Genomic DNA, 19,275 nt, shown 5'->3' on the forward strand with positions numbered 1-19,275 from the left:
ACAGCGGCCCCCAGGGGCCCCTCGTGTTCTTCCAAGATGGCTGCCAGGGAGCATTAACCAGAGACGGGCTATTGGCAGCTTGATGGCGGACGCCAAAGTCGTGACCTCGACACAAATCAGATTGAAACCGCCAACGCCGACCCCTCTCACGCCTCCACCCAGCCCACGCCAACACACCAGGGGGGAGAGAGAGAGAGAGAGAGAGAGAGAGAGAGAGAGAGAGAGAGAGAGAGAGAGAGGGAAGAGAGTAGGAGAGAGAGAGAGAGAGAGAGAGAGAGAGAGAGAGAGGGAGAGAGAGAGAGGGAAAGAGAGTAAGGGAGAGAGGGAAAGAGAGTAAGGGAGAGAGATAGAGAGAGTGAGAGAGAAAGAAAGAGAAAGAGAGGGAGAGAGAGCAGGAAAGAGAGTGGGAAAGAGAGAGAGTAGGAGATGGAGAGAGTAGGAGATGGAGAAAGAGCGACACAGAGCGTGGGAGAGCGAGAGAGAGAGCGGGAGTGAGGGAGCGAACGAGCAGTCCGCAGTCTGCCTTAGAGGCTTCATTTCCCCGTACATAATCTCCAGATCCTCGGGGTCGACAGATAAACAAGACGAGGCGGAGATGGCCGCCAGGCGTCGGCGGCCGTGCCTCCATTAGGGCGAGAGAGATTCTCTCCATCCCCCCCCGCTGTATTCTATCAAACGGACGCAGAAAGCTGCAAAGTTCTTCTGTTAGTCAACTCGGCCGTGGCCAGAGACGACCTTTGACTTTGTGATGTGTTGCGTTGAGGCTGAGGCGTACTACCGTTTTCCTGGTTCCCTCGCTGGCCGCCGCAGACTCTCCATCACGCGATAAGGCATCGCTACCTCGACATGTATAAGACTTTCCTCTTCGTTGAGATTTGGAAACAAACCCTAGAGCTGTTCAGCCTTTTTGACTTTGCGCTCGACTCTCCTTTTTGTGTGGCTTTTTGGTGGGGTTGAATGTGGGCCGGTGTGATAAATAGTCCACCTCTCTCCATCAGTAACACAGGGGAACACTGACCTGTGCTGACTCCTCCTCTAGTCGCCTCTTCTCGTCCTCCGAGTCCACCAGCTTCTGTTTGGTCATCAGCAGCTCCTTGTTGAGGGCATCAGCCTTCTCCTCGGCCTGGAACACACACACACACACACAGACATTTATTCACCGAAAACACACACATACATTCAGCAAACACACACACATTCACCGATCACACACACACATACACACAAACATTCAGCAAACACACACACACGCACATTCACCGACCACACACATACACACACACAAACATTCACCGAACACACACACAAAAACACACACACACATTCAACAATCAATCACACACACACATTCAACAATCAATCACACACACACACACACACACACACACACACACACACACACACACACACACACACACACACACACACACACACACACACACACACACACACACACACACACACACACACACACACTACCCAAACCCACACACATGCACACAGACACAACACGCACGCACACACACGCAAAATAATAATGATAAAGTGGCTGAAGCGGCTGTCAGGACAGAATGCGGCAGCAGTGTACCTGGAGGTCATTCTGCACGCCCAGTGCTGAAGGTAATCACAGCACGGGGGTCAGGGTTTAACCTCACATAAAGCATGAATGTGCACACACACAATCACAACATAAATAACCTCAACCACACTTCCATCTGTAACCTTCCCCGCTAGCCCACAAGGTACACTCACAGTGCGACATTATACATTACATTATAAATGTATATATATAACGGTCTCTAACCAATTGCACACACCAAACACACACGACGGAACCGAAAAGACAGATACATCCACACTCTCAAACCAAAAAGTTGAACAGCACGCTCACAAAGATGCACGTGCACTCCCACCCACACCACACAGATCCATGTGTCTCCCCAGTTCCCGGTAACGACACGGGGCTGACGTTGTTATGTTCTTACGTTGTCCAGGTCCTTGCGCAGGGCGATCTTGCTGCTGACCAGCTCGTGGGCCAGGTCGTCGTTCTCCTGCTCCAGACGCATGTTGGCCTCCTGGAGACGGCGGTTCTCTCGCTGGCAGGGGAGGTGGGGGGGGCGACGAGAGGAGGAGGGAACACAAGCAGAAGGGGAGACGGTGAACACCGACCGATCGGAGAGCGTCACGTGGCAGAACAGGAAGTGGGCAGTTTCGGAGAGATCTGGACGGGAGCACGGGGGAAGAGGAAGAGGAAGCTAGCAGGGGAGGCGCGCTGTTTTTTAGAGAGCTGTGCTGATCGTGGAGGGCATGTTAGCAGTGGTCAAGGGACACCGGGGGCATAGCGGAGAAACTGTAGTCCGTAATGGTTAACAGAGCACGACTGGCGCACTGGATTACTCATTAACATGGTCCCAGATAGCACACGGTAGTCGTAGACAACTCATTAACTATGATTTTAGTCATGTTTTCAATATAATGAGTGTATGTGTGTGAGCCACAGCTATATAGGAGCGTACTGTTGATCCTGGGGGGGGGGGGGGGGGGGGGGTGTGTGTGTGTGTGTGTGTGTGTGTGTGTGTGTGTGTGTGTGTGTGTGTGTGTGTGTGTGTGTGTGTGTGTGTGTGTGTGTGTGTGTGTGTGTGTGTGTGTGTGTGAGAGAGAGAGAATGTGCCTCACATCTCTTGGTAGGGGCCTCCTGTTATCCTGGGGGGGTGTGTTTGTCTATGTGTGTGAATGCAGCACAGTGTGTGCATGCATGTGTGGCATGGTGTGTGTACAGTATGTGTGTGTGTGTGTTTGTAAACCATGCATGTATGGAACAGTGTGTGTGTGTGTGTGGGTGTCTGTGCGTGTTTGTGTGTAAGTGTGTGGCATAGTGTGTGTGTGTGTGTGTGTGTGTGTGTGTGTGTGTGTGTGTGTGTGTGTGTGTGTGTGTGTGTGTGTGTGTGTGTGTGTGTGTGTGTGTGGCATAGTGTGTGTGTGTGTGCGTGTACCTCGTATCTCTCGATGGGAGCCTCCTGTTGCTCCTGCTCCTCCTTGATGGTATGGTACTCCTTCTCATGCTTCTTCAGCTTCTTCTGGCTGATCTGCACCACAAAACACCGCCCTCCTGTGAGCTACATACTACACATGCATTTAGAATAATAATAATAATAATAATAATAATAATAAGACAGCAACTACAAAAAAGATGCAACCGTTGGCAATCTTATTACTACCCAAATCGTAGAGAATCAAAACTACTGAAAGGATCGCAATCCTGAACACAACCCCACTCATAAATCTTTTCACTATGGCATCGTGATGTCCCTGCAGATTCCTACAGTAGTCCAGAGTAGCGCTCATACGCATGAGGCGCTGACCTTTGACCCACATAGATAGGAGCCAGGAGATGGGTTGGATGCACCTACTTTGCATCTCTAGTGTCGACTTGGCAGATATGCAAAGGCAAGGCTCCCCGTTGAATAGGTTGTCGTTTTTATGTCCCGTGGTGGAAAACCAAGTGATAAAATGCATGCAGACTGCGGGCAAGTAGTGTGAACTATTAGCACTGCATCGTGGAGCGTTAGCACTCCCAGTGGGATCAATACGCCGCAGAATGCATTTACAGATTTACGATTGGTTTTTGGTAGTATTTTTCTAGACAAACCGGACGTTACAACTGCAAAAAAAAATGTTTATGGGTATTTATGGGTATTTGGAATCAATATAATCCTTTGAGATTATATCCATTTGACATTGCCCTCAAGAGTAACACCATGTAGAAATACAGAAACACAAATTCTCGTTTCCTCCTATTCTGCTCCACCTGTGCACTCAATTATTATTGAGACACTGTTTGTTTTATTATTCAGTATAATTATTTATCACATTGTCATTCTGAAAATGTTCTGTCTGATATGCAATCAATCTTATTATTAGTATTCCCGTTCTTACAATAATTATTATTATGAATGAATGAGGTCAATATAAAACGGAATTGCTTCTAAATGAAAGAGATTCAAATGTCATCACGAAACCGGTTTCCTTTGTGCTACGTTTATTTCCAATATGAATAGCTGAGTAGCCGTTCCTTCCAAAGGAGCCCTATGCTACAGGTGTGACCGTAGCACAGAAATCATGCCACTCATAATATGCCACAAATCAAAAATAATCAACAAATATCAGGCTGCCACACGGATCTCCTCAGAAAGAAATGAATGAATACTTGAGGAAACATGTGTCCACAAGTGTTGGGCTCATCTGTTGCGGTTCATCCACAGCCACCCCCCCCATCCTTCCTCTGGTACCCCAGGTGCTATAGAATAAGTAGTGCTGTGAGGGAGTCTATTTCAGTCCTGAGAGACAGATCACCAGCTTGTACAACATACAGCACCAAACAAAGGGTCAACAAGCCATGAGTCAATCTGTGTAATCTGTAGGCTGTGATACGTGTGTGGGGGCGGCAGCTGTGCGTGTGTGTGTGTGTGTGTGTGTGTTTGTGTTAAAAGTGATGAGTGCAGATGGGAGTATGATCAAGGAGTGTGAGAGAGTGTGTGAGTGTACATGAGTGTGTGTTACATGTGTGGGTGTGTGAGAGTGAGCATACATGTAGGAGTGATTGAGTGGGGGTCATGTTTGGGTTTGTATGCATTTGTGCACTCAAAGCAAAACTAAGTATTATTTGGACACAGTCGGTGCATGTGTGTATGTGTGTGTGCTTGCATGCGTGTGTGAGCTTGCGTGTGTGTTTGCATGTGCATGTGCGTGCATGTGTGCGTGTGCATGTGTTTGCGTGTGTGCGTGTGTCCATCTCATCATGTGTCCACATCCGCTGACCCTGCTGTCTCCCAGGCCTCGTCACCTGTCCTGCTTGTCAGGGGCGAGACACACCCCACCCCTCCTCAGTTAGGAGAACTCTGCGGGAAGCAACTTGGAAATAGACGGTAGGAAGGCGAAACACGAAGACCAAAAAAAGCATGGCGAGGTCAGAGCTCATGACCCGCGTGATCCGTCTCACTCTCTGCTTTGTCGTCACCTTCCCTGACTTCTCTTCCACTGCTGCCACGGTTCTGCGGGGGCTTTAGCTGACCTGTTCTTCCTCCTCCTGTTAGCCCAGGGGGCTGCAGAGCAACACCTGCGGCTACCGCAGATGATGGCCAGCTGTAGCTAGATACTGCCGTGTGTGTGTGTGTGTGTGTGTGTGTGTGTGTGTGTGTGTGTGTGTGTGTGTGTGTGTGTGTGTGTGTGTGTGTGTGTGTGTGTGTGTGTGTGTGTGTGTGTGTGTGTGCCTGATCCATCCTATATGCTCCTCCATCTTGGTTTTCATTGGCGCAGTCAATGCTGGAATACATTAAATCTATGCAAACCGAATGCTAGCAAAACGTTGGCGCAATGTTACACCATTAGTCCTGCGGATTCCACCTTTTGTCTCAGCGTGAAACAAACGGGTGAGTGACGTAACACGTGATCAAACACGTCTGGGAACAAAGGCTCTTTGTTCCTCAGCCAGCCCTTCCCTCACACCTTTGGCCGTGTTTTGGTCTCAACATATAGTGGGTACATCAAATCGGTTGCTTTCCCTTTATGTTTTGAAGTCCAGGATCCCCTTTCAACCTGGAGAACACACCTTGTTGCGTAATCACGGGACTATTCGTTAATCAACGCAGATAGTGTAGGGTAGGAAGAAGGACAAAGACATTAACGGCGCGCAGACATGGAGATCAACCATATGCTGAGGAGTGGATATTAATAGTGAACATCTCTTATGATGTGCCCATGATATTTATTCAAATCGCTGAGGGCGCTTTGCATAAATCAAGTTTTTACGAGTCTAAAGGTCATAGCATTGAAAGGAGGACAAGAATAGGAAATGTAATAGGTAGACACTCGCATTAAAAGTTGCTCAGAGCCTGACCCCAAGAAGTCCTCTGAATAAGTTATGAGTTTGTTTCATAAGGAGATTTGTAGCATAATGCCTGGACTTCATTGGTATACAACTGTAGAAGATGTATAAATATGTACATTTATTTAAAAACTTTTTTTCTTCCAATAAGGTAGGTACCTGGTACCTGGTCCATGGCGCTTTGGAATATATATTTTTTATTAAACCTTTATTTGAGTCTCATTGAAATTTAAAATCTCTGTTCCAAGAGAGACCTGGCCAAGAGGGCAGCATAAAACAAACAAATACACCAAGTTTTCATACAACAACAAAAAAACTCACAATATTCACACAATTAAAAGACCGTTTTGGGATTTCATTTCCAATACTTCCATATTCTAGGTCCTTAGTAATGAGCCAAGGGCATCAAACGGAATCAATTCTGACAATTTTAATTCTTTCTGGAGGGTGTTCCCAGCAGAGGGGGCAGCATATTAAAAAGCTTTTTCTCCCAGCTCAGTACGAGCATGTGGAGCGAGCGCAAGCTGAAGTGGAATTGGTCTCTAAGGAGATATGTACATATGTAAGTAGGGACTGGTCCAAGGAGAGTTTTACAAATAAAATTCAACCAATGGGTTCGCTGCATACACACAGAGATGGCCAATTAGACCTTGAATGCAAGGTACAATGGTGGGTAAGATGTTTACCACCATCGTAACAAATCGCAAGGCACAATGACTGGACTCTGTGCAAAGCGGACAGAAACAGAGTGGGGTCGAGGGAAGGCGAGGTGTGTGCTCGCACATCCTGGCCCAATGGGCTGGTCCTCTCCATTAAGGAGAACCAATGGAGACAGAAACCCTACTCAGCTAAGACCTGCTCCATGGACCACGCCTTGCCCTGAGGCTCAGTAAGGGAGGGAAGGCCCATATGAGACCTCAATAGGTCTACCAGAGCCAGAGACACTGGCCGTTGCTCCAGGACAGTGATGTGTCCCAGCCCTTGGGGGAGCCTTGACAAGGGCCGTCAGGTTGGGGTGCAGTATGGGCCTTGTATGGGAGCGTACTGCACCCCAAACCGACGATGAAGGGTCCGTGGTGACCCGCTCCCGCAGAGAGGGGGGGGGGTCAAGTTGACCGCTCATATAGAAGCAGACAGAGCTTTGGCTGACCACCAGAGTGACCCGAGGAAAGATGGGATGGCGGTGAGGAACCCGTGCCTTGGTGCCTCGAATCGAAATCTACCGTGTTATGCAGACTTCAAACGAGAGCGGAGCCGCTCACTGGGACACGCATGGCAATGCTAGGGAGACCCAAACCATTCCCCGCTAGTGTGGCACCTTTTAGTCAGCTTTAGTCGTTTTGTTTTCCTTTACCGTGGAACAGTAGGGTTCCACGTCATTGGGGACGAGGGTACAAACCCGCACCTCGGGGAGGCACGAAGTGGTTATTTCCCTCTGTTTGTTCCGACTCTACGGAGCCAGGGAGTTCATCCTTTCTACCTGCGGTTCTTTCAGTGAGGAGGCATGCAGGAACCGAGCCTGGGGTCCCATGGGATTACACGCAGGCACCCTTGAGTCACAGCTGACTTTGTTGAAAAATTGCAGCACTACATCTGGCGTAGGGTCAGGTGTAAACAGAAGCCTGCGTTTTGTGGTAGAGCGAGAATGGGATTCTTGTCAGAACCGCTTACAATGTCTTCAATGACTGACACGTTACTCTGATCTCTGGTTACTTACAGGTTCACAGCGTATTGATGAAGTTGTCAAGTGGACCAGCCGTAGAGAAAGCCCTCGCATGGATAGAGAAGCAAGAAGCCATATTGTACTCTGCAATACGGGTTGTAGCGTTTGACAGTTTGTTACTTCCCATGAAAAGTGCTGAATTTACAGCGCGATTCCCCCCGTGTGCCGGGCGTGGGGCGCAGAGCTGCTGAGCAATTAAGACCGAGCCCTGCTGCAGACTCACTGGGGCTGGAGAGGAGCCGTGTGATGATCTTAGATTACACTCACCGAGGGGAGCGGCTCAAGTCCATACCACGCATATGAATGCTTCAACAGAATGCCCCCCGATGAAGTGATGTTTTCAGGAAACTAACATAGCGTATGCAGATACCTTAATCTTGTCGACTAAATGCATCGAGGGTATGACCGTGTATGTAATTGAGGTCTGGAAGTGCATTCATTCAGGCAATGTTATATATTATTATTTTAATTGATATGAAAAGAGACGTCCATCTGTCTAACGTCTGGCTGACTCATTGTGACACATGGGACCTGCATTATGCAGGTAGCTTTTTCTGTTGCGTTTTCAGGAACGCTACATTTTTTAGTTAAATCATTGTCGCTTTTTTTTTAATGGTTTGTGAATCATTGAAACACAATGGTTAATCTTTTTTGATTAACCATTTCGATTTTTTGATTTGATTAGATTTTTTTGAATATTTAAATATTGTGTAATACTATGATTAACTTTGTGAAACATGTGAAATATTGTCAAATGGCATAGACTATAACATTTAAGTACCTTTGTATCCATCAGACATTCGATCGTATTGAACAAGGTTCTACTTAAAGTAGAGGGGTCTGGAAGTTTGGAGAGCTTTCCATTATTCATAAGTTCAGACATTTTTCTTTGGAAAGGTTGTTCCTATTGGTTCGTCATTGCATCCCTAGGTCCCTGCCCCAGAGAGAGAGAGAGAGAGAGAGAGAGAGAGAGAGAGAGAGAGAGAGAGAGAGAGAGAGAGAGAGAGAGAGAGAGAGAGAGAGAGAGAGAGAGAGAGAGAGAGAGAGAGAGAGAGAGAGAGAGAGAGAGAGAGAGAGAGAGAGCGCTGCAGAAGGTGCACCACGTTGTCTTCATTAAGACAGCAAGGTCACCCTTCAACCTTCCCTGTCAGGAGTTTGTTCCAACCGATAACTTTCCCAGCGGTACCTTCAATGTAAGCCCATCTAAACTAGGCCACTCTTTGGAAAGCGGGTTACAACATAGGTGTGTGGTTTGTTTTACTTGATTTACCAAGGCTCCCCTTATGGCTACACATTGCCCCCTACTGGCCACGTTGGGAACGACAGCTCTTTTACTTGCAGGCAAAGTTAAAGATTTTTTTCCCAGTGGGAGAGGGTATGTAAATATCTTAAAGGAAAATATACTCATGGAGAACGTATTTTCCTCTCACTGCTTAAAATCCGTTTCAAGTGGGAGAGGTTGGGTATAAGAAGAAGAGGCAAAGAACAGCCTACCTTCATGCCACAGGCCAGTTCCATCAGCTTCTTGGCGTTCTCCTCGGAGCGGTACCGCTTGGGCACAGGGACCCGGAAGAACTTGAGGGCACCCTCAAAGTCCGTGGAGATCAGGTCATCCTTAGATGTCTGAGGGGCACATTACCACAACACAATCGGAATAGGGCCATCGACCGCCTACATTATCCAACGTGAAGCAAGTCTGTTGAGATCAAGACGTCCTGAGAAGTCTGAGTGACACACAAAAAATATAATTATATGTATAATTATTAAAAACTAGGCCCATAGACTTCATACATCCAATGTGAATTGGCCTGATGTAGCGCGTAACAGCTAGCTGGCGTTTAAAGACACCCCATTATAAAAACACAGCGTGTCACCAAATCTGATGGCATGTATAACCCTCGTGGCCACCCTGCCATCTCCTCCCTATGCGATGTCCCCTGCCTGTTAATTAGTGTGTCTTGGTAATGATGTGCATCTCCGGTAAAACAAACCCACCCTGGTGCCTTCAGGTTACACATTTGTGTGGGGGACCTCTGTGTGTTCCAAGGATGCTCTTTGAAAATCATAGTCATGGCAACGACAGTCTCATTCTATCTGGGGGGCGGGGGGCTGTGTTACTGTGTGTATGACTTATGTGTGTGTTTGTGTTTATGTGTGCATTCAGGTGTGTGTGCTTGTGTGTGTGCTTGTGTGTGTGTGTGTGTGTGTGTGTGTGTGTGTGTGTGTGTGTGTGTGTGTGTGTGTGTGTGTGTGTGTGTGTGTGTGTGTGTGTGTGTGTGTGTGTGTGTCTGCGTGCGCTTGCGTGCTTGTGTGCGTGTGCATGAGCGGGTATGTCTGTGAGTGTGTGCGTGTGCGTTGCACGGAGCCGTCTCACCTTGAGCAGTGCCAGGGCCACGTTAAAGATCACGCTGATGCCCTGTGGTCACAGAGAGAGGGAAACACAGTTAAATTCTCCCTCAGGGGAACCATGGGATGGTGGTCAGATGTGTTTCTGATCAGGGAGCAGTGGGTCCAGCAGGGTCTCATACAGCAAACAGTGTGGGATGCACTTCTGGTAAACAAAAGGGTCTTCACGTCCCCAGCGATTTCATCTCTTTCACGACCAGACTGTTAAATAAACTCCTTATGAGAAGGTGTTATTGGGAGTGGGGTATGGCTGGCCATATCATCAGGGACGTTTGATTGCATTTCAGAATGCACGTGTCACTCATAAGATCGATCGCGCCCTAAGGTGGTCACATCGACTGCTTTCACCAAGGACACATGGATAGTTTAGAAGTCTTTATCTGCAACTGTACGTCTGTCACGCTGAGGCCGGTCATGAGGCCGGTCAGCCTGTTTGATATAATCTCAGATGGAGACAGGCCAAGAGTGTTTGTGTTACTTGAATATAGTCTGTACAACGACCATGTTTAAGTGTTGTGTGAGGTCAACTGCACGTTGATCGAGGAAACAATGTCCCAACACAAGGGCTTCCCAGAGAGATGAGGGCCAGGTAGGATTCAGACCCTCTGGTGATACATTTGAGACACCTCTGGCAACAATACCAGGCTTCAACGCAACTCAGGGAAGTTTTATAAGTGTCATCTGAAGTTATCCAGAAACAGATCCATCCAACAGCATAATAAATCATTCATGGGGTACCCAGAATGCATTGCTCACACCGCTGCTCCAGCAGATGGAGAAGAATGCCTCCTAGTGGGGCTGACAGTAACATCAGGAACAACATTCATGCAGAACGCAGCAGCTCTGGGTGAGGGATGTGTTGCAAGGGGCCCACCTCACAGAGCAGCAGGTCGATGATGTGGAAGACCATGTAGAGCGGGAACTTGGCCGTGAAGAGGGTGAGGAACCACTGGGAGGCGTACATGTGGGCCTCCAGACCCACGTTCAGGAAGTGGCTGTACAGGTCCGGAAGGTACTCCTACCACGGGCGAGAGACATCAAGGTCATACAGGATTGAGAGAGAGAGAGAGAGAGAGAGAGAGAGAGAGAGAGAGAGAGAGAGAGAGAGAGAGAGAGAGAGAGAGAGAGAGAGAGAGAGAGAGAGAGATAAGAGAATGGACAGAGAGACAGGGGGAGGAAAGAGACAGACAGGAGGAGGACAGAGGCGAGAGCCGAGGTATAAAATGGGATTGAGACGGAAGAACGAAGAAGGCGATGGTAATGTAGAAAAGGAGGGTTTGCTAAAAAACAGCATCAAGGAGTTCATGGGGTAAATGGAGCGACTGATGATCACAAGCTATTTGGGAGGGGTCATTCAACACCATTAAAATCGGACTCACTTGAAAAACATGACCGGTGTCGCAGAGCACTGTGCACATGCGCACCCCCCCACACACAAACACACACACACACACACACACACACACACACACACACACACACACACACACACACACACACACACCTGCATTAGTCTCTCCAGCTGGAAGAATTTGCAGTGGAGATCTTCAAAGTTCTGTTTGAAGAGGTCCCGGAGGCCGTAGTCAAACATGATCTTCACCAGAACACTGAAGGCCTGCTCCTCTGGCATCTACAACATGGACAGACAGATGTACGCACGCACGCCCGCCCGCACGCACGCACACGCAACCACACACACAGACACAGACACACACACACACAAAACAAATAATTTAGAAATATTCTTTTGGTCATCCCTGCTGGTTCAAAATAAGACGCCTTTATTTATGGACAAATGGACAAAGAATAGACAGATAGCTAGCTACGTAAGGAAGGCTGTAAAGAAGAAAGAAAGAAACAAATGTATTCATCTAAAACATTTATTCAAGCAGCACCCAGGCAAGGAAAGGGTCACAGAAGAGCATTCACAGTTAAGATCTACCAAGAGAAAGCGGGGTAATGTATGCATACTACAAATATATAACATGGATAAGATCGCTATTCCTCCACTAGGTGGCAGCGTGGAGCAGTAACCATAGTTTCAGTTTTCTCAGGTTGCTGCAGGTAAGTGTTCATACGTTGTGGGTTTTTCAATAGCAACGGAGCAAGGTTAGCTCCTCACTAGTGTCTGCTTAAAGTCGGATGAAAACCAAACTAATATTTAAAGTTAAATGTCACCTCATATGTAGCACAATATTTCAATGGACTACAATTCATCACTGAAGGAAAACATGAGGGCGAATGTTAGCAACCGAGGTCGCTGCCGTCTACACTCTACATAAATCAATGCCCACTTTACAAGCAGCGGGGAGTGTGTTGATAGTTAAACTTGAGGTGAACTAACTGCGAGTTTTCCACTACTTGTGCATTTAAGTATGTGGCTGAGTAGAAGTCATATAAGGTGGAATATGTTTTTATGCTCACTGGCCCAGCAGTGTTTGTCCTTGCCCTTAGGGAATGTGTTGCGCAGTGTGGTGTGTTGAACGTGTGTTGTTGACTGATGAGGCAGCAGGAGGTTGTGTGGGTGTGCTCGCGTGTGGGTGTGTGTATCTGTGTGTGTGTGCGTGCGTGCGTTAGTACGTGCGTGCGTACTCACATGAAGCAGCAACACAGCAGCCAGGAATGACTGTCCCTGGCAGTATCCGATCTCCTCGTCATAGACAGAGTAGGCCTGAAGTAGAGAGACGGACATAAAGTGAACATCTCATTTTGACAATGAATTCATTCAAATGAAATCTGGACACCAATGTGGAGTATAGTTTTAAATCGATAATTTCACGATTACGTCCTCGTTATCACATGGCTTTGTCAGCGAATAAAACAATGACAATTGACTACAGACAAAGCCATACACAAATCAAAGCAAAACAAACTGAAAGAAAAGGACTTTAAAAGATTCCTCTTTGTTAACAGCTGTAGTGGACACACTGGGCTGCAGTGGACGCAAGGGCTGGGTTCATATAATATTGAAAATGATTTTCTGATTAAAATCTATCTTAATTTGAATGCTTCGATATTGATGAATAAAATCCCATGATCGATCTTTTATTGTTTGCATTTTCCCGTAGATGCGTGAAGTGGCCACGTGAGAGGGGTGTGTCTCTTGTCAGCCAAGCAGGCGGCGCAAATGGATGAAGGATTGCGTTGACGTAAATTTACTCGCGTAAACACTTTAAATATTAAAAATATTTGAACTTTCCCGCGAAATTCGCTTGATGTTTGATCTTGACAGCCTATCAGTGTTTACTCCCTGAATCACAAAACGGGGGAGAACGGGATTGTTGCAGATTCCCGGAGCACTGTAATATATATATTAATTGTATAATATAATATAATATAATATAAAATATCATGGCCAAAAGCTGTGTTTTGGGAAATCCGTGGGAATACCCATCCTTAGTGGTCACACTGTGCTGTAGTGGTCACACTGTACTGTAGTCGTCACACTGTACTGTAGTGGTCACACTGCTGAAGCAGGCGTAATGGACTGTGTTGGACATACCTGGGTGAGAGCCACGAGGAAAAGGGTAAGGGCTGGGATCAAACATAGTTCATAGGTCATACATAATACCCCGGAGGGAGACGCCATAGAGACTGGGCCAGAAACCAAAAACTGAAAGGGGTGGTTACACGTTGTTCCCCGTTTTGTTGTTTTGCTACCGAAGAAAAATATTTGAATAAGCGTGTTTCCCTAGTGGCCAGTCTACACGCTGTTGATTTGAAACCTTCACATACTTTTCTACTGTTACTACTGCTGGCAATGTTTGTGTTCGCTGTTAGACAATTATGCGCCTATAGACGCTGCCTCGAGCGATATGAAACACACGTGAAGAGAAAGAAGGTGAAACACCCCTTTTCACACACAGCGCTCGTCTGCCCTCATAATTCAGATGATTCATTAAGCGTTTGATTGGTGAGACGATCACAGCGGGGAGTGAAGCAGGGATTGGAGGATCAATCCCCACACACACCAACAGGGGGCACCGCGCTGCGCCGCAGAAAGCACCTGAGGAGGTGGCTGTCTGGCCCCAGATTAATAGCCCGGCTCACTTGAGCTCCATTATGAATGAGATGGAAATTAAACACAATTTGGAGCGCCACGTCACCCAACTTCCCCAAGGGATTACCTGCTGACAAGTGTGTGTTGGAGAGTGTGTGTGAGTGTTGGAAAGTGCGTGTTGAAAGTGTGTGTGCGTGTGTTAAAAAGGGTGTGTGTGTGTGTGTGTTTGTGTGGGTGTTGAGGTGTGCGTGTGTTGAAAGGATCTGTGTGGATAATAAAACGTCTTGCCTATTAAAATCATGAAGCATAATGTGCATGAGCTGATGTAATGTCTCATTACAACTCATTCTACACATTTTAAAGTTAATGACAGAAAATTGCACACAACATAATCAATTAAGGGATTGGATAAGTTCATTCAATGTACACACCGAAGTGTATGTGTGTATCAGTTCATATTTGTGTGTGTTTATGTATATGAAGTTCATATTTGTGTGTGTGTGTGTGTGTGTGTGTGTGTGTGTGTGTGTGTGTGTGTGTGTGTGTGTGTGTGTGTGTGTGTGTGTGTGTGTGTGTGTGTGCGGTAGTAGCGATTTCCTAGCATGGCAGCAGGCAGTGAGTGTGAGCTGAACCTGATGAACCGTGTCTCGAAACAGGAGAGTTATTCAGTTAATTGATGAACGCAGCGGCTAGCGGCTAGCAGCGGCTAGCGGCGCTCAGCGCGCTGCCACACTTTGTCATGAGCCCAACTGTCACCAAGGTGACCCATTCCCCCCCACTGCTGCTACATTCTGGGAAACACGCGTCTTCATTTCACATGCAGATTGGTTGTTGTTTACCATTGTTTTATCACACTGACTATTGTTTTAGAGTAATAAATGACCTGCTAACTATCGCTTTATACTAATAAATGACCTGCTAACTTCTGTTTTATACTAATAAATCACCTGCTAACTATTGTTTTATACTAATAAATGGCCTTGTAACTATTGTTTTATACTAATAAATGGCCTGGTAACTATTGTTTTATACTAATAAATGGCCTGGTAACTATTGTTTTATACTAATAAATGGCCTGGTAACTATTGTTTTATAATAGTAAATGACCTGCTTACTATTTATTTACAGTAATCAATGATCTGTTAACAAATGTTTTACACTAATAAATGACCTGCTAACTATCGGTAGATAATAGTAAATTACCTGCTTACTATTGTTTTACAGTAGTAAAAGAGGCCAATAATAGTTTTAAAATATGAAATCAGAGGCTAACTATTGGTTTATAATAGTAAATGAACAGTTAACCATCGTTTTAAAATGTCCAGATAAAACCACTCAAACCGTCAACTCCATCCCATGTCGTCTCCTAAACGAACCAGATGTTGTACAACGGCTCATGCCCCAACCTTGCAGATCTTGTAGAGAGAGTCCTGTCCGTCTCCACCGGTGTCTTTGAAGTAGTCGTGGGCCGGGAACGTCCTGTTGATGTCTCTCGTTATGGCACTGTCCTGAGGAGACTCCTGGGAGAGAGACACAGAGGGACAGAGAGAGAAAGAGAGAGAGAGGTAGAGAGAGAGGAGGGGGTGAGAGGGAGAGGGAGGAGAGAGAGAGGGGGAGAGGAAGGAGATAGAGATATGCAGAGGAAGGAGAGACAGAGGGAAAGAGGGAGAGGGAGAGAGAGGAGGGTGGGCGAGGGAGAGGGAGGGGAGAGGGAGAGGAAGGGAAAAAAGAAAGATATGTAAATACAATATAACTGTCTCAAACAGGAAACCTAAATTGTGGATCAATTGAGAATTGACCACTATAACATATTACTGATATGATAACGCAAGGCATGACAATGTTTACTGAACTCGCACATTCACTCTTGTCCAGCAGGGGTCAGTGTCTGTATCCTGCCTAGAACTGTAGTGGAAGACTAGGCAAGTGGTGGGGTTGTCGGATAGGATCCTTTACCCATATACCTGCTAGTCTATTACACCAACAAGTATGAACAATCGTCAGTACAAGCTGAATATAAACTATGATGCAGCAACACGTATATCCAAATGACACCATTTCAATACATTGAAATGGTGCACCACAACACACTGTACAGCACTGTTCAGTACCGACTAGGACTAGTTATTCATGAATGATGATCTGAAATAATTTGTTCATCCAGTCACGCCATAAATCGGGACAAAAATTGAAATCCACCTTCAGGTAGAAAAATGTAATCTGCAGAATAAAGATAGCATTGCTTGAAATTCATATCTGTTAATTATACCCATACACAAGCATAATCATGTCTCAAGCACCGTAGGTTATAGTACTTCTTCCAGTGGGCCAGCTGCATTAGCTGCACCTAGCTCCACATCGAAGTGGCTTAAAGACAATAAAATAGCCCAACATGAATCATTAAAGATGAGACAGCGAGTGGAATAAATAGAGCAGGAAATCACTGTGTGTGTGTGTGTGTGTGTGTGTGTGTGTGTGTGTGTGTGTGTGTGTGTGTGTGTGTGTGTGTGTGTGTGTGTGTGTGTGTGTGTGTGTGTGTGTGTGTGTGTGTGTGTGTGTGTGTGTGTGTGTGTGTGTGTGTGTGTGTGTGTATGTGACAGAAAGCCCCTCATGTGCTGCGACCTCAGACAAATAAGAGGGAAGAACAAAGTCCATCTTACAATATTGGCCTTTTCAAAAAGACCTCCTCTCACTCCACCCGGTCTCTACTCCCATCCCCCTCAACCTCTCCCTCGATCTCTACCTCCAACAAACTCCTCCTCCTCCTACTCTCCCTCCAGCCCCTCTACCACCTCTCTTCTCCACTCCCTCTCTTCTTCCCCTCTCGCCTCCTTTTGCCTCTCTCTTCCACTGCCTCTCTCCTCCACTCCCTCTCCCTCCCTCCTCCACTCTCTTCACCTTCACTCCAACTCCCTCTACCTCCACTTCCTCTCACTTTCCCTCCCTCCCCTCCCTCTTGCTCTCCCTCTCCTCCCTCCCTCCCTCCCTCCCCCCCTCTCCCTCTGCCTCCTCCTCCCTCTCTCCTTTGGTTGAGCTCTGATAGCTGTATGTTGTATCCTGGTGGTGCGCCGTCTCTCCATCTCTCCTCAAAGCGACCGGCTGTCTCGGGGTGTGGAGGGATACAGTGTGCAACCGGACCTTGTTTATGATGCTTTCTTTATCTTAGCCGGGTTAATGTTATTAAGTCATACGGCCTCTATAGTGCTGCACACTATAGAGAGGGGCCGGATGAAGTCAGGGAATTCCCACGTTGCACTACAGCATTTTAGTATTTACAGAAAAAAATGTTAACCTTGATTGTGTTATACAGCGGTACTAACATGTCTTAGCTAATAAAATACCCTTTGTGCATGCCATGCATATATTCACATGGTCAAACACACCCATGGAATCCCTCTCTCGTCAGTAAATACACTCTTAGCAAGCCTTGATTTTTCAAAGACTAATCACCCTTCACTTCATTATTAATGGTGGTTTTTTGGAACAGAGAAAACTCCTGAATAAGTTATGCAGCGCAGGCGCACACACATATACACACACACACACACACACACACACACACACACACACACACACACACACACACACACACACACACACACACACACACACACACACACACACACACACACACACACACACACACACACAAATGATTTCAGTTCATGCAGTTCATTTGGCTGGATGCCAATATAGTGAAGGGAAAATTGTGATTATTGGCGTTGAAACTATTAAATTCAACCAGGTCCACACTTGTATATTTTGTTATAGCAGCCGTGCTCTCTTGAAGGTGGTTAAGGCTGAACCTAACGGCCCAACCAACACACAATAAGAGAATCAGGAAGTGTATAAAAGCAACAGGAAGTTCTTTCCACAAATAAAAGCTCCAAATTGGCCGAGGGACCCCTAAGCTGTCGTTTATGTTTCCTGAATCCAAACTATCCGAGAAGGGGTCCTGACAGGGCCTTTACCGTGACAACGGTTTACGATGATGCTACAGTCTCTATGCATGCCGCATACAGCGTAGCACGTTGCTATGAGCTTTGGTGCTATTCCTGACCAGAGAGGGGACTTGATAAGGATCCTTGTTTACACTCCCTGCACCACTTAGTAGCACACTTATCTGGAGTGCTGAGTGCTCGGACAAAGACTACTGACATAACCCCGCTATGGGTGTACGTCCGTTCGTCTGTCCAACCATTAAGAAGGGGCTCGTCACGAGAGGGTCGCGTGAGAGCAGGGCGAGCAAACACCCAGACTCAGAATGGGGAAGGGAAGTGTGTGTGTGTGTGTGTGTGTGTGTGTGTGTGTGTGTGTGTGTGTGTGTGTGTGTGTGTGTGTGTGTGTGTGTGTGTGTGTGTGTGTGTGTGTGTGTGTGTGTGTGTGTGTGTGTGTGTGTCTGTGTGTGTGGGTGTGTGTGAGGGAGAGATTAATACAACATAATTGAAGAACATGAAACTTAAATTCAGAAAAAAATCGGCACAACCCATTTGGATCGATTGAGGATTGGGAGACAGACTAAGAATCCCAGACAGAGAGACAATAAAAGGAGAGCCAGATACAGAGATAAAGAGGGATACCCTATGAGTGAATGAGTGAGTGGGCGAGGGGGTGAACTCTCTCTCTCTCTCTCTGTGGTACCGAGCCAGGGCATGTGAGAGGCTCTTCCGTGGGAAGCTCCAGCGGCTCTTTTTTCCTCCATTGTTCTGCTCCACGCTGCACTCTGACTCCACACAATGGCTGACATGGCATTCTGTTGTTCTTACCGTGTCCCTTCTGGGGCTCACAATACACTCGCACCCAGGGTTGGATATAAATTTTCGCTGCTAATTGTTTACCCTGGGACAGAAATACCAGCTGTCCAGCGTGTCTGCTGGAATGTTAATCTAAAATAGATTTAGGAAAGTAGTTAAGCCACCAGGAGAGTGTGTGGTGTGGAGGTGCTGCCCACAACCCACAGGCCCCCTTTGGGTTTCCCTTCTTTTTTTTTATAAAAAATGGCTAATGGTTTTAGTTCTTACTACTTATTTGAACCTAATAATAGAGAGTATAATAATAATGTGCTTGAAAAATAATAATATGAAAAATAAGTTTTACGTTTATTATATTGCCCTCCCTGACATCATCTCAACCCTGCCTCAAAACCTTTCGGACCTGAGAGACGGAGTCACTAGGGAATGGATCCCAAACGCACAGCCAGAACCATCTCGCTCGTTGGATGTGCACGCCCGCTCGGGGGTTCACAAGTACACGACGTGCGTT

The 19,275-nt window shown here is 46.6% G+C and overlaps 1 protein-coding gene across 3 annotated transcripts in view; it reads right to left on the reverse strand.

The window, feature by feature from the left end:
- LOC130381341 (rab GTPase-activating protein 1) overlaps positions 1-19,275 on the reverse strand; it is a 71,568-nt gene that overhangs the window by 9,823 nt on the left and 42,470 nt on the right. For all 3 annotated transcript variants that reach the window (XM_056588870.1, XM_056588869.1, XM_056588872.1), the window contains 9 exons: positions 15,420-15,533; positions 12,610-12,684; positions 11,518-11,643; positions 10,888-11,031; positions 9,982-10,023; positions 9,102-9,230; positions 2,994-3,086; positions 1,986-2,096; positions 1,019-1,123 (listed from right to left, as the gene is read on the reverse strand). In XM_056588870.1, the coding sequence (XP_056444845.1) occupies positions 1,019-1,123; positions 1,986-2,096; positions 2,994-3,086; positions 9,102-9,230; positions 9,982-10,023; positions 10,888-11,031; positions 11,518-11,643; positions 12,610-12,684; positions 15,420-15,533 (939 nt within the window). The remainder of the gene's footprint in view (positions 1-1,018; positions 1,124-1,985; positions 2,097-2,993; positions 3,087-9,101; positions 9,231-9,981; positions 10,024-10,887; positions 11,032-11,517; positions 11,644-12,609; positions 12,685-15,419; positions 15,534-19,275) is intronic.

The sequence above is a fragment of the Gadus chalcogrammus genome, chromosome 4 (genome assembly GCF_026213295.1).
Source record: "Gadus chalcogrammus isolate NIFS_2021 chromosome 4, NIFS_Gcha_1.0, whole genome shotgun sequence".
Classification (NCBI taxonomy): Eukaryota; Metazoa; Chordata; class Actinopteri; order Gadiformes; family Gadidae; genus Gadus; species Gadus chalcogrammus.